At 38.2% G+C, this 12,749-nt stretch overlaps 1 protein-coding gene across 6 annotated transcripts in view; it reads left to right on the top strand.

Annotated features, from left to right (window-relative positions):
• SOAT1 (sterol O-acyltransferase 1) overlaps positions 1-12,749 on the top strand; it is a 74,458-nt gene that overhangs the window by 27,159 nt on the left and 34,550 nt on the right. For 3 of the 6 annotated variants that reach the window (XM_025430150.3, XM_025430151.3, XM_035718809.2), the window contains one exon: positions 12,285-12,343. In XM_025430150.3, coding sequence (XP_025285935.1) covers positions 12,285-12,343 — 59 coding nt within the window. Of the gene's footprint in view, positions 1-11,617; positions 11,703-12,284; positions 12,344-12,749 lie in introns of all 6 variants that reach the window. The other 3 variants (XM_049112178.1, XM_025430152.3, XM_049112179.1) reach the window with 2 other exon arrangements.

The raw sequence follows: 12,749 nt of genomic DNA, 5'->3' as shown, positions 1-12,749 counted from the left end.
ACTGAAACTTGAAAAAAAAAAAAAAAAAAAAGAACTGAAACTTGAAAAACTGGTGATTAAGTCACTGCTTAGAACTTAGTCGTCTTTAGGAATGTAGTCACTATAAGTAGGCCTAGGATTTTTGTTTTTGTTTTTTTATTTTTAGTTTAAATTCTATTTTTTGTGCTGCTTGTTGCACAAAAAAGAAGACTGGTATTAGTTTAGGCTCTGTTACTTACTGGCCATGTAATGGTGGGCCAGATGTTTCTTTGAATTTTATCTGATTTTTAAAATTAAATGATAACCGTCTTATTGCACTGGGTTATATGAATAAATGGGATGATGTATGATTAATACTTCATAAATATTGAAGTTTACAGCACATTTAATAAGAATGAAGTTTTTAGAACTTTGGAGGTCATAGTGACCTCAGAAAGTAGAGTTGTAGGAACAAATTGGGAATGAATTCGTAGTGAGAACATGAAGATAGGAAATGTGAACCACTTTTCTAGAACATTTTGTATTAAAAGGAAAAGAAAGGGGATCCCTAGGTGGCTCAGTGGTTTGGCGCCTGCCTTTGGCCCAGGGCATGATCCTGGAGTCCCGGGATCGAGTCCCGCGTCAGGCTCCCGGCATGGAGCCTGCTTCTTCCTCCTCCTGTGTCTCTGCCTCTCTCTCTCTCTTTTTCTGTGTCTATCATAAATAAATCTTAAAAAAAAAAAAAGGAAAAGAATAGTATAGTTAGATCACAAATGGTAAGAGGTTCAATTGAAAGGGCTTTTCCAAAATTTCAATTATTTGTAATTTTGTTATCTCTGTACCATACTATTATGTAATTTCAAGAAAACTCTTGCTTTAATATTCCTCATCCCAAGCAATAAATTCTATGAAGTCACAGACTTGATACTCAGTTACATATTTTTTTAAAGTATTAAATAAATATTTAACACTTGGCAAATGTTTGTAAAGCCACAGATTTAATTTTGAGTATCATTGATATCATAATATCAGAAACAATTTTTAAAGAATAGGTTGCCTCTGAATGTGAACATGGATAATATAAATGGCTCAATGTGTTGAGAACAATTTGAACAATTTCTCTAAGGATATGGAAGGATCAAGGCAGTACTTTAAAAAGTTAATATTGAAAATGAGATGGCCTCTGCCTTCCTCTGACTTGGGAACAATGGAGAAGAGGATTGAAAATAGTAAAAATTAAGAAGGATAGAAGATGTTTAAGGAGTTAGTTCCTTGGGTGCTTAGGTAGCTCAGTCGGTTAAGCATCTATCTGCCTTCTACTTATGTCATGATCCCAAGGTCCTGGGATCAAGCAATGTATTGGGCCCCCTGGTGGGGTGGGGGAGGGGGTCTACTTCTCCACTTCTGCCTCTGCTCCCCCCCCCCCATGGTCTCTCTTGCTCACACTCTCTCTCAAATAAAAGCTTAATTAAAAAAAAAAAAAAAAAAAAAAAGTGAGTACCCAAGGTGATCTACTGAAGGTTGCTTGGTAAGCCTGGGGCTTGCAGAAGGTGGAAAATGTATGGAGTTAGAGCATGAGGATTGTGAGGATTGTTAAATTCATCAAGAGATGAAGGCAAAGATTTCTATTTATTTTTCTTTTTTCTTTCAAGATTTTATTTATTTATTCTTGAGAGACCAGAGAGAGGGGGTGGGGGTGGGATGGGGCAGAGACACAGGCAGAGGGAGAAGCAGGCTCCATGCAGGAAGCTCAACATGGGACTTGATCCCAGGTCTCCAAGATTATGCCCTGGCCTGAAGGCGGCGCTAAACCGCTGAGCCACCCAGGCTACCCAAGATTTCATTTTTTATTGCAGGACTGGTTAAGGCTTGACAGCAGTTTAGGTTGGGCCCATTTTCTTAATTATTTCTGTGGTACACAACGGTTTGAAATCAGAGCAAGCAAATAGCAGGCAGGATCTGGGATTGGGCTGTGATATGGTGGGTCCAGGAAATTGGTTGTAGTGATACAATGACAAGGGGTTAACAACTCTAGGCTGGGTAAGAAAATTGGTAAGGCAAACAAAATGAAAAGCAAAACAGTTTTCATCCGAAGAGGAGAAACGGTTACCCTATGTTTCTCTTTAGAGCAATGAAACTTTAATGAGAAATTCTCCAGCAGACTCTTTTTTTTTTTCCAGCAGACTCTTTATGTCTCTTTGGCTATCATTAGATTACAGGTTATGCTGGCTATTTTCCTTTTGTTCCTCTACTCTTTTACCCTGTTTTGTGCTCTAGGAGGCTGACTTTTTTATTTTATTTTATTTTATTTTTATTTTTATTATTTTTATTTTTATTATTTTTATTTTATTTATCTATTTATTTATTATGGTGAAAAAATTTATATTTAGATTTATAGCCGGCTGGACTCAGTTTAGATGATCCCAATTTTGTTGGCAACATCCAAAGCACCATAGTCAGGAGCCAGTCAAACATATGCTTTCTTCTCTCCATCAGGCCTGATCAAGGTGTTGACCTTGGCCACATCAATGTCAGAGCTTCTTCACAGCCTGTTTGATCTAGTGCTTATTGGCCTTGACATCCACAGTGAACACAAGTGTGTTGTCTTCTATTTTCTTCTCAGTAGTCAGGGGGAACTTGATGATGGCATAGTGATCAAGACTGGGGAAGAGGCAAAATGGTGTCACCTGGCTTGTTTCTCCTGGGGGCGCTCTTTTGAGGATATTTGGCGGCTGCCTTCAGAGAGGCAGGGTCTTGGGTCGTCGGAATGTAGGTGACGTACAAATCTTTGTGTGTGTGTGTGTGTGTGTGTGTGTGTGTGTGTGTGTGACTGCATGCCTTTCAGCACCGCTTTCTTTCAAAGCTTTTGCTTTGGCTTCAGCTTTGGGAGGGGCAGGGGCTTCCTTCTTTGACTTTGCGCCATCTTCGTGAAAGGCAAGGAAGCTGACTTTAATGGACTGTATCAGTATTCTGGGGGTGAGGAGAGACAGGGTGGGGGGGAGGGGGCTGGCAGAGAGAGTAAGGTGAGTGTATTTATAGGGTTGGTTTCTTCTGTGCTAAGTGATCATCACTCCTGTCTCCTACAGTTCTCCAAGGCATTGTCTTTGGGTTTCTCCAATCATTTCCCTCCCTTGCCCTTTGAGGCTTAAGGATGGGAATGGCTTTCCTGGTACTTGTTATTAGCCCTAGAATTCTACACCTAGAATTCTACACCATCCTTTGTTGCTTTTCTTAAACTCTGCCCACACTTATAGAAAGAAGCCTGATTAAACTCTTCTCGGTAAACTAGCTCTACTGGGTCATCTTTATGCTGCCTTTACTCTGGGAGATTCTCATGCCCATTTTTTTTTTAAAGATTTTATTTATTTATTCATGATAGAGAGAGAGAGAGAGAGAGAGAGAGAGAGGGGCAGACACAGAAGGAGGGAGAAGCAGGCTCCCAGCAAGGAACCCAATGTGGGACTTGATCCCAGGACTCTGGGATCACGCCCTGAGCCAAAGGTAGATGCTCAACCACTGAGCCACCCACTCACGCCCATTCTTTTTTTCTTTTTTCTTTTTTTTTTAAAGATTTTATTTATTTATAAATAAGAGAGAGATAGAGCTAGAGACACAGGCAGAGAGAGAGAAGCAGGCTCCATGCACGGAGCCCGATGTGGGACTCAATCCTGGGTCTCCGGGATCATACTGTAGGCCCAAGGCACGCGCCAAACTGATGAGCCACCCAGGCATCTCTCCCCCCCCCCCTCTTTTTTTTAAAAGCCACTCATGCCCATTCTTAAATGACTTTCTGGCAAGGGGAATGAAACACAGGCCCTTATTGGGGAAGTAGCCAACAACATTCACCATTATTATGTTAGCATATTCAAAGTCCTATACATACCATTTTGTTCATTTTGTCAGCCAAATTTACAGTAAATTAGCCATCTAGAACAGGAGTTGGCAACCACAGCCATGTTCATTCTTTTTTTTTTTAAAGATTTATTTATTATTTATTTATTTATTTATTTATTTATTTATTTATTTATTTATTTATGATAGACAGAGAGAGAGAGAGGCAGAGACACAGGAGGCGGGAGAAGCAGGCTCCATGCCAGGAGCCTGACGTGGGTGGGACTCGCCCCGGGCCAAAGGCAGGCGCCAAACCACTGAGCCACCCAGGGATCCCCACCATGTTCATTCTTTTGTTTGTAGTGAGTGGACCATATGGCCCGCATAGCCTGAAATATACTTGCTGTTTGGCCCATTATAGGTAAAATTTGCTGACCCCTGATTTTAGAACTACACCATTCAGTATGGGAGCCAGTGGACCTGTTAGACTTCAGTAGGTCCAGTTAAGCACTTGAAGTGTGGCTAGTTTGAAATGATATAACACTGTAATTATATAGTACATATCACATTTCAAGGACTCACTTGTATCTGTTTTATTTATTTGAGAGAGAAAGTATGTGTGTACCAGAGAGAGTGGGAAGGGGCAGAGGGAGAAGGAGAGAATGCCAAGCAAGCTTAGTGCTCTGCTCAGTGCTCGATCTCATGACCCTGAGATGATGATCTGAACTAAATCAAGAGCTGGATACTTAGCCTGCTGAGCTAGCCAGGCACTCCTCTTTTTACCTTTTTTTTTTTTTTTTTTAAGATTTTACTTATTTATTCATGAGAGACGCACAGAGAGGCAGAGACCTAGGTAGAGGGAGAAGTGGGCTCCCTGCAAGGAGCCCGATACAAGGCTTGATCCCAGCACTCCGGGATCATGACCTGAGCCGAAGGCAGATACTCAACTACTGAGCCACCCAGGTGCCTCTCTTTTTACTATTTATTTATTTATTTATTTATTTTTCCTCTCTTTTTACTTTTTAATGTGGGTCCCAGAAACTTGAAAATTACACATATAGTTCACATTATATTACTCTGGGACAGCACTGACCTGGAAAGTGGTCACTTAGCGACTAGATAAAAGCTAACCTTAGGCAAAAGCCTATTAAAATCAGTTTTGTAAAGCGAAGGAAGCATGGCACCTAGAGAGACATTTGACTCAGGTTCAAATCAAGTCCCAGAAAACCCAAGTTTTTACAAGTCTTTGTGCTCTTTCCTCTACCTGAAATAATCTTTCTAGCACCTGTTCGCTATGATTTTCCTTTATTCTCTGGGACTCATCTCAAATATTGACTTCCTCTCTAAAAGCTCCATCCACCCCACAGTCTCTATTTTTTGTAATGATCTATGTTTGCACATTTCTCCTGAGATCCTAAAGAAGGGTTTGGAATACATGTGTACTACCCTCTCTATATTGAGTACTCCGTGGGTTTTTATTTAATGAGTTAAATGTGTAATTGAATGAATAAATGAGTTATGAACTTAATGAGCTTGGTTATTTATCTTTCCCTTCTGGGTAACATTGGCAGTAGGTTTGGCAGAATAGTATAAATATGGGATTGTTCCAGGAAGCAGATTTGGTGCAAAGCCATGAAGAGGCAGCCCAATTTGAAAGGCGCAATCTTTGGAGTTGTTTAGTATAGTCCTGATTGTTCTCATTTCAGTTTTACTGAAAGGTTTTGCTATGATAGCACAGTATAATAAATAATCACTTTCATTCCACATACAAATTAGGTAAGATAGTTTTTTTTTAACATTTATAATTTTTTAAAGTTTTATTTATTTATTCATGAGAGACAGAGAGAGAGGCAGAGACACAGGCAGAGGGAGAAGGCAGGCTCCACTCAGGGAGCCTGACGCGGGACTTGATCCCAGGTCTCCAGGATCACGCCCTGGGCTGAAGGTGGTGCTAAACTGCTGAGCTACTCGGGCTGCCCCAGATACAGTTTTTTTTTAAAGGTGGCACAACATGTAATAATTTTAGAAAGCTTTTCATCAAAACTAGTTAAAACAGGGTGCTTGGATGGCTCAGTCAGGTTAAGCCTCTGAGTCTTGATTTTGGCTCAGGTCATGATCCTCAGGGTCATGAGATCAAGCCTGATTCTACCTCCATGCTCAGCAGAAGTCTGATTGGGATTTTCTCTCTCTCCCTCTGCTCCTGCCCACCCCACCTCATGCGCACATGCTCTCTCTCCCTCTCTCAAATCTTTAAAAACCTACTAAAGTGAGATTTTTGATGCTTCAAGGAATAATTTTTTTTTAAGATTTTATTTATTCAGAGAGATACAGAGAGGAGACATAGGCAGAGGGAGAAGCAGGTTCCATACAGGGAGCTCGATGTGGGACTTGATTCTGGAACTCCAGGATCACATCCTGAGCCAAAAGCAGATGCTTAACTGCTGAGCCACCCAGGCATCCCAAATTTTAAATATTCCAATTAAATATAGTAGACTTTAGACGAGTTAGGTAATGTTGACAACGGTAAATGATGCATGCCTGGTTTGTTGGGAGATCAGAGGGCTAGGAGAAAACAAACTGTAGAGTAGCTTTATTTTAATGGGTTTATCCTTGGGTCTACTAATTAAATATTATCAGTGATATTAGTACACCTAGGCAGATCTTTCAGAAATTGCATGACTCTCAGTCCTGGCTTATCACTGTTTCAGGGTCAACATTTTAGAAACTTAGAAACCTTGAGTTAACTTATGTGATTGGATGTCTGTTCTTTAAATAATTGGATGTTAGCTTTTAGGGCATTATTCTTTTGGCTTTTATGACATTTAATTTTTTAATTTTCAGGTAGTAAGAAAGTAAGTTTTCCTTTGAATATTGTATGAAATTAATTTTAAGGTAAAGGAAAATGAATTGGCTTTTAAATATATTTTTCTTCCACTATATATATATATAGCTTTGTAGTACTACTTTAAAAAATTTTTTTTTGTAACAGTGGTTATGTTATTTATGTTATTTATGAGTAGATTCCTTTTGGAAGTGAGGCACAAGTAGCGAGAATTAATCTTTTACAATCCTTCTTTTCCCATCTCCCCCATGATAATTGAATTAGTTGAAAGGAAGAAGCTTCAGTATTCATTTATTTATGAAATAAATAGCTTATATATGAAACCATGGTCTGATTGTAGATAACAGTACTAAAAACACGTGTTCTTACAGCTTATAGAAATAGCAAATTAATATTTCTCTTATTCTCATATTTCTTACCAGTTTGTGAATATCTTAGAAATATATTCTACTCATCCTCACTACCATTTGTTTTGGTTTTATGACCTCTTATGTGGATTTATTGCATTTCTCTCATACGTGGTCCTTCTCATCCTGCCGAGTGGGCTTTCCAATATCAAATCAGTTATTTTCTTGCTTAAAATTCTTAGTTTCCTCAGAGCCCTTGTTATAACACACACACGCTTTTTATGATGTGACCTTTAACCTCCTTCCCAGTTGTAAACTCGATCACTATCAACGGTTGAAGATACTATTCCACTCTGCTGACTTCTGTTTAGTAAGTCAGACACCCAGCATAATTCACTTCTCTTGTAGGTGATGTTTGTTTTCTGGCTACTTATAAAAGGTGTCTTTTAAAAATAAACCTGTGTGGGCAGCCCAGGTGGCTCAGTGGTTTAGCGCCTGCCTTCAGCCCAGGGCATGATCCTGGAGACCCGGGATCAAGTCCCATGTCAGGCTTCCTGCATGGAGCCTGCTTCTCCCTCTGCCTGTGTCTCTGACTCTTTCTCTCTCTCTCTCTGTGTCTCTCTTGAATAAATAAATAAGAAAGTAAAATCTTAAAAAAAACAAACAAACCAATAAACCTGTGTATTATAGTTTCACTATGACCTATCTAAGTGTAGATTTTTATTGGATGCCTGGGTGGCTCAGTCGGTTAAGCGTCTGCCTTTGGCTCAGGTCATGATCTCAGGGTCCTGGGATCAAGTCCCACATCGGGCTCCCTGCTCAGCGGGGAGTCTGCTTCTCCCTCTTCCTCTGCCCCTCCTCCCTGTTCATGCTCACTCTCAAGTAAATAAATAAAAATCTACACTTAAAGATTTTTATTTATTTTGTTTGGCCTTAACTTTATTTGAGGATTGGCATCTTTCAGCAATTGTGGAAACTTCTCAGCCATTACCACTTATTTTTATCTTTCATTATAGGATGCATTTTTTTAAAAAGATTTTATTTGTTTATTCATGAGAGACAGAGAGAGAGAGAGAGAGAGAGAGAGGCAGAGACACAGGCAGAGCGAGAAGCCGACTTCATGCAGGGAGCCTGACGTGGGACTCGATCCTGGGTCTCCAGGATCATGCCCTGGGCAGAAGGTGGCGCTAAACTGCTGGGCCACGGGGGCTGCCCATAGGATGCATTTTGGACCTTTTCATTTTCCATGCTTAATTTTCCAAGTGCAGTACTGTGAAAGGATGAAAATAGTCTAAAGATCCAATGGGGGATTAAATAAATTATATTTCAGCCATAAAAACAATAGTAAACCAATAAAAATGATATAGAGGAGTATGTAATGACATAGAAAGATATTCACAATATATTAAGTGAAAAAAGTGAGTTCCAAAACTATGAGTCCATTTTTATAATATGTACATTTATAATATGTGTGTTTGCCAAAGTAGAAGGACAAATTATATTTACCAAAATATTAATATTAGTTACTTGGTACCATAGGATAATAAGTGGTTCTGTTAGAGCTCTTTTTAGGGAGGGCATTGGGATATTAATTTTCTGAATGAAGATTACTTTTAGAATAGGGAGAGAGAGAGTTATTAAATTTAAGTTAGCCCAAATAATACCCCCAGAGTTCATTCTGGTGTTAAAAAACAAAAATTCAGCAGCATGAGGGCACCTGGATGGTTCAGTCAGTTAAGCAACCAACTGTTGGTTTTAGCTCAGATTATGATGTCAGGGTCTTCGAGCCCTGTGTTAGGCTCTAAGCTGAACTGCTTAAAGTGGAGTCTGTTTGGGACTCTGTCCCTCTGCCCTTGCCCACTACTTGCACTGCCTCTCGACAATATATAAATCTTTAACAGATTCTACTGGGAGAACTTGAAGATTTAATTGGCTTTGATTCATCCCATCTAGCAAGTAGAGGGGAGCTCAGAGTAGCTGTACAGGATGGAATGATTTTATAGGCAGAAACAGGGTAGAACAGTTCACAAAGAAAAGAAAGGATAGTTTCAGGCAAGACCACCTTCCCTTAAGTGAAAGGTCTTTTTAGGCTGGATTCTTATTTTCCTTTCGTGAGAGGAGTGGTGATAGAGAGGACCATGTGACAGGTAACCTCACTGACGCTGATCAGAAAATTCCTGATTGGTTAAAACTACATTTCTGGAAGTGGTAGCAACTTTAATTAGGGTAGGTTCCTTGTTTTGGTGACGTGTCCTATATGCAACTCCATTTTGGGCCTGTGGTTTTCTTTCTAAAGCAAAGTAAATATTTTGGGGAAATTACTTACAGTGTTGAGTGCCCTTCACTCTCCCTTGTAAGTATAATATTCTGTAGCAATTGTTAATACTGAAACAAAAATACTCAAGCAAATTTTGCCAAGAAGAATAGATGAGAAACAAATTCTCATTAAAAAAAAAAAACTACTAAAATGATAAGAAGTTAAGTTATAGTTTCTTACAAAGACCTCAAACTAGAAGTTGTAGTCTTCTGTTCCATGTGTTTCAGCTCCCAGTCTGCTCTATTCATTTATTTGTATGGAGGGTCTATACATGATGATGTCTGATGGGTTCCCATAGTATAATAGGTAACTTGACATTTCAATTAAAAAGATAAAATAACATTTGCTATTAGATTATAAAATTCCTTTTCTGGAAGAAGATACTGTAATATTTGAAGATATGCTTTGAAAAAAAAAGAAAATGAGAAAAATATAAAATGAAATATACCATTTCAAGATCAGTAAGTCTATATTGGACTTGAATGAATTCCAGTAGAACTCTAACTCAAAGAAAAATCTAACCTTATCAAAAAGTTCAATAAAAATTATTTGAGCAAGTAAAATGAGCAGTGTATGCAACTGTTAATGGGCATCAAATTAAATAGAATGGACATTAGCTTTTGCATTACTATTTGTACAATTATGTGAAAAGTATTGATTTAAGCTACGAATGTTTTGCTAAAGAAAATTTTTTAAAAAAGGTTTTTTTTTTGTTTAAAGAATTTTGTTTTCTTCAGATAGAAAGGATATGAGTTAGAAATTTTATCAAAAAGACTTTAAAAACTTTTAATAGGTAAAACCAAAAGCTAAAACCCAGCTAGACTCTTAGGCAAGGTATTATGTGTGAAGACAAATTCATGAATGAAGGCAAATTTCATTCAAAGTGAACTCTCCCCAGGACACCTGTGTGGCTCAGTGGTTGAGCATCTGGCTTTGGCTCAGGTCTTGATCCCGGAATCCCGGGATTGAGTCCCACATTGGGCTTCTTGCATGGAGCCTGCTTCTTCCTCTGTTTGTGTCTCTGCCCCCTCCCCCCCCCCCCCCCACCGGCTCTCATGAATAAATAAATAATATCTAAAAAAAAAAAAGACTCTTCCCATATTTTACTAAAAGGGCAGACAGCTGCTTGCTTAAATTACAATAGTACTATGATTCAGTACAAAAATAAGGAACTGTCTGCAAATCTGTGACAGTAATAAATCAAAATACCCAATGTATATGGGAGTCATACAGAGCAACAGATTCTAATTAAAAACAAATATTTTAATACCTTACAAATCAAATTTTCTTTAAAATCATGAAAAAGATGCTCCTATTAGTTAATAACTGACTCCAAACCTCAGTTGGTTAAATGTTAGGGAGCTACGTTAATGTGACTTATTACACAGAAAGGAATCTTTCAGAATAAGAAATTAGAATAAAATGAATTTTTGAATATTTTCATCACCCTCCTGCCCCCCCCCCCCCCAAAAAAAAAACAAAACCAAAAGCGAAAGCAACTCTCTACCCATTAGCAGTCATTCCACATTCCTCACACTCCTACCCCTGATCCCTGGGCAACCACCAGCCTTCTGTCTCTGTAGAGTTGTCTATTCTATTTCATGTACACGGAATCCTACAAATATGTAGTCTTTTGTGGCGTTCAGTTAGCTGTTTTCAAGTTTCATCCATATTAAAGCGTGCCTCAGTGTTTCCCTCTTGTTATTGCTAGATAATATTTTATTATATGGATCAGCCACGTTCTATTAATCTATCAGTTAATGGATATTGGAGTCGTTTTCACTTTCTGTTATTGTGAATATTGCAGCTATAAACATTCATATGAAGATTTTTGGCTGGACATGTTTCATTTCCCTTGTGTGTATATCTAGGACTGGGATTTCTTGGTCATGTGGTAGCTCTGTTAAACCTTTTGAGGACCTTGCTGACTTTTTTTTTTTTTCAGAGCATCATTTTACATTCCCACTAGCAATGTAGGAGGATTTTAATTTCTTCATGTCCTGGCCAACATTTTTTTTTTTTACTCCCTCCCCCTCCCCTGAAACAAACAAACAAACAAACAAACAAACAAACTCTCTTGTTTTATTCTTACCAAGCGGATACTGTTCTTCTAAATATTGTTGTTACAAGTGTTTATAAATACTTCTGTAATTGTGTTGCAGAAGAGCTATCACATCCAGTCCCTGAAATAACCCTTCTCAAATTTTCCTGCATGTATGACTCTTAACCCCCACCCCCAGCTTTATTTAAATCAAATTGACACATTAATATTGTATAAGTTTATGGTGTACAGTGGCCAACACTTGTTATTTTTGATTATAGGTCTAGTGGATGCAAAGTGCTGTTTCATCATGGTTATGATTTGTATTTCCCTGGTGGCCAGTGATGTGGAGCATTTTTCCATGTGGTATTGGCTATTTGTATATATTTTGGGGAGCATCGTCTGTTCAGATACTTCGCCTATGTTTAAATTGGATTACTTGTCTTTTTATTGAGTTATAAGGGTTCTTTATATATTTTAGAGTTCTCTGATCAGATTTGCAAATGTTTTTTTTTTTTTTTTTCCTTTGGGTGTCTTTTTACTTCCTCATGTTACCCTTTGCAGCAAAAACGTTTCAAAATAAATTTTGATGAAGTCCAGTATATTCAATTTTTCTGTTGCTTGTGTATTTTTGTAGTCACAGTTACAAGATCCATTTAGAGAATCTAATTTCTCATATGGTCAGAATTGGATCTTATAGCATCATATGGTTAATAAAATTGTGATTACCATGTGTACATAAATTTTTGTTTTCCTCTTAACATTTTCATGTTTAAATTTCCTTCTGTTGATACTACCCATGCTTCATTTTTTAAGAGTTGTGTTATTTTGTGATTGTACTATTTACATAGTCATCCTCTTTTGCTTGCTTTTCAACTTCATGATTTAAATAGTGCTAGTTAGTAGTTAAATCCATCAATTGAAGGTTACCTTTTTTTCTTTCCTTAGGTAGGATTGACATAAAACAGTTGATGGCAAAGAAGATACAGTTGACAGCAGAGGCAGAGGTAAGTGGCTTCCTGTCCTAGAAACAAAACTATAGAGTTAGGGTAAGGAGCTTTGTTTAGTAAAAATGTTAATGCTCAGTTGCTTAAAGAATAATTTACCTTTCTTATCAGTTGACACTGTCCTGCCACTTTGTCGTCCTACATTTATTTTATTTATTTATTTATTTTAAAGATTTATTTATTTATTTATGAGACACACACAGAGGAGACACAGGCAGAGTGAGAAGCAGGCTCCATGCAGGGAGCCCAATGTGGACCTCGATCCCAGGACTCCAGGATCACTCCCTGAGCCAAAGGCAGCCTCTCAACTGCTGAGCCACGCAGGTGTCCTGTCATCCTACATTTAAAACCAGATCGCTTTTTTCTCTCCCTTTCCATCGACTACACTCATTTTCTGACTTTTACC

The sequence above is a fragment of the Canis lupus genome, chromosome 7 (assembly GCF_003254725.2).
Source record: "Canis lupus dingo isolate Sandy chromosome 7, ASM325472v2, whole genome shotgun sequence".
Lineage (NCBI taxonomy): Eukaryota > Metazoa > Chordata > Mammalia > Carnivora > Canidae > Canis > Canis lupus.
Note: the sequence above shows the minus strand (reverse complement) of the source record. Positions and strands in the feature narration are given on the sequence as shown.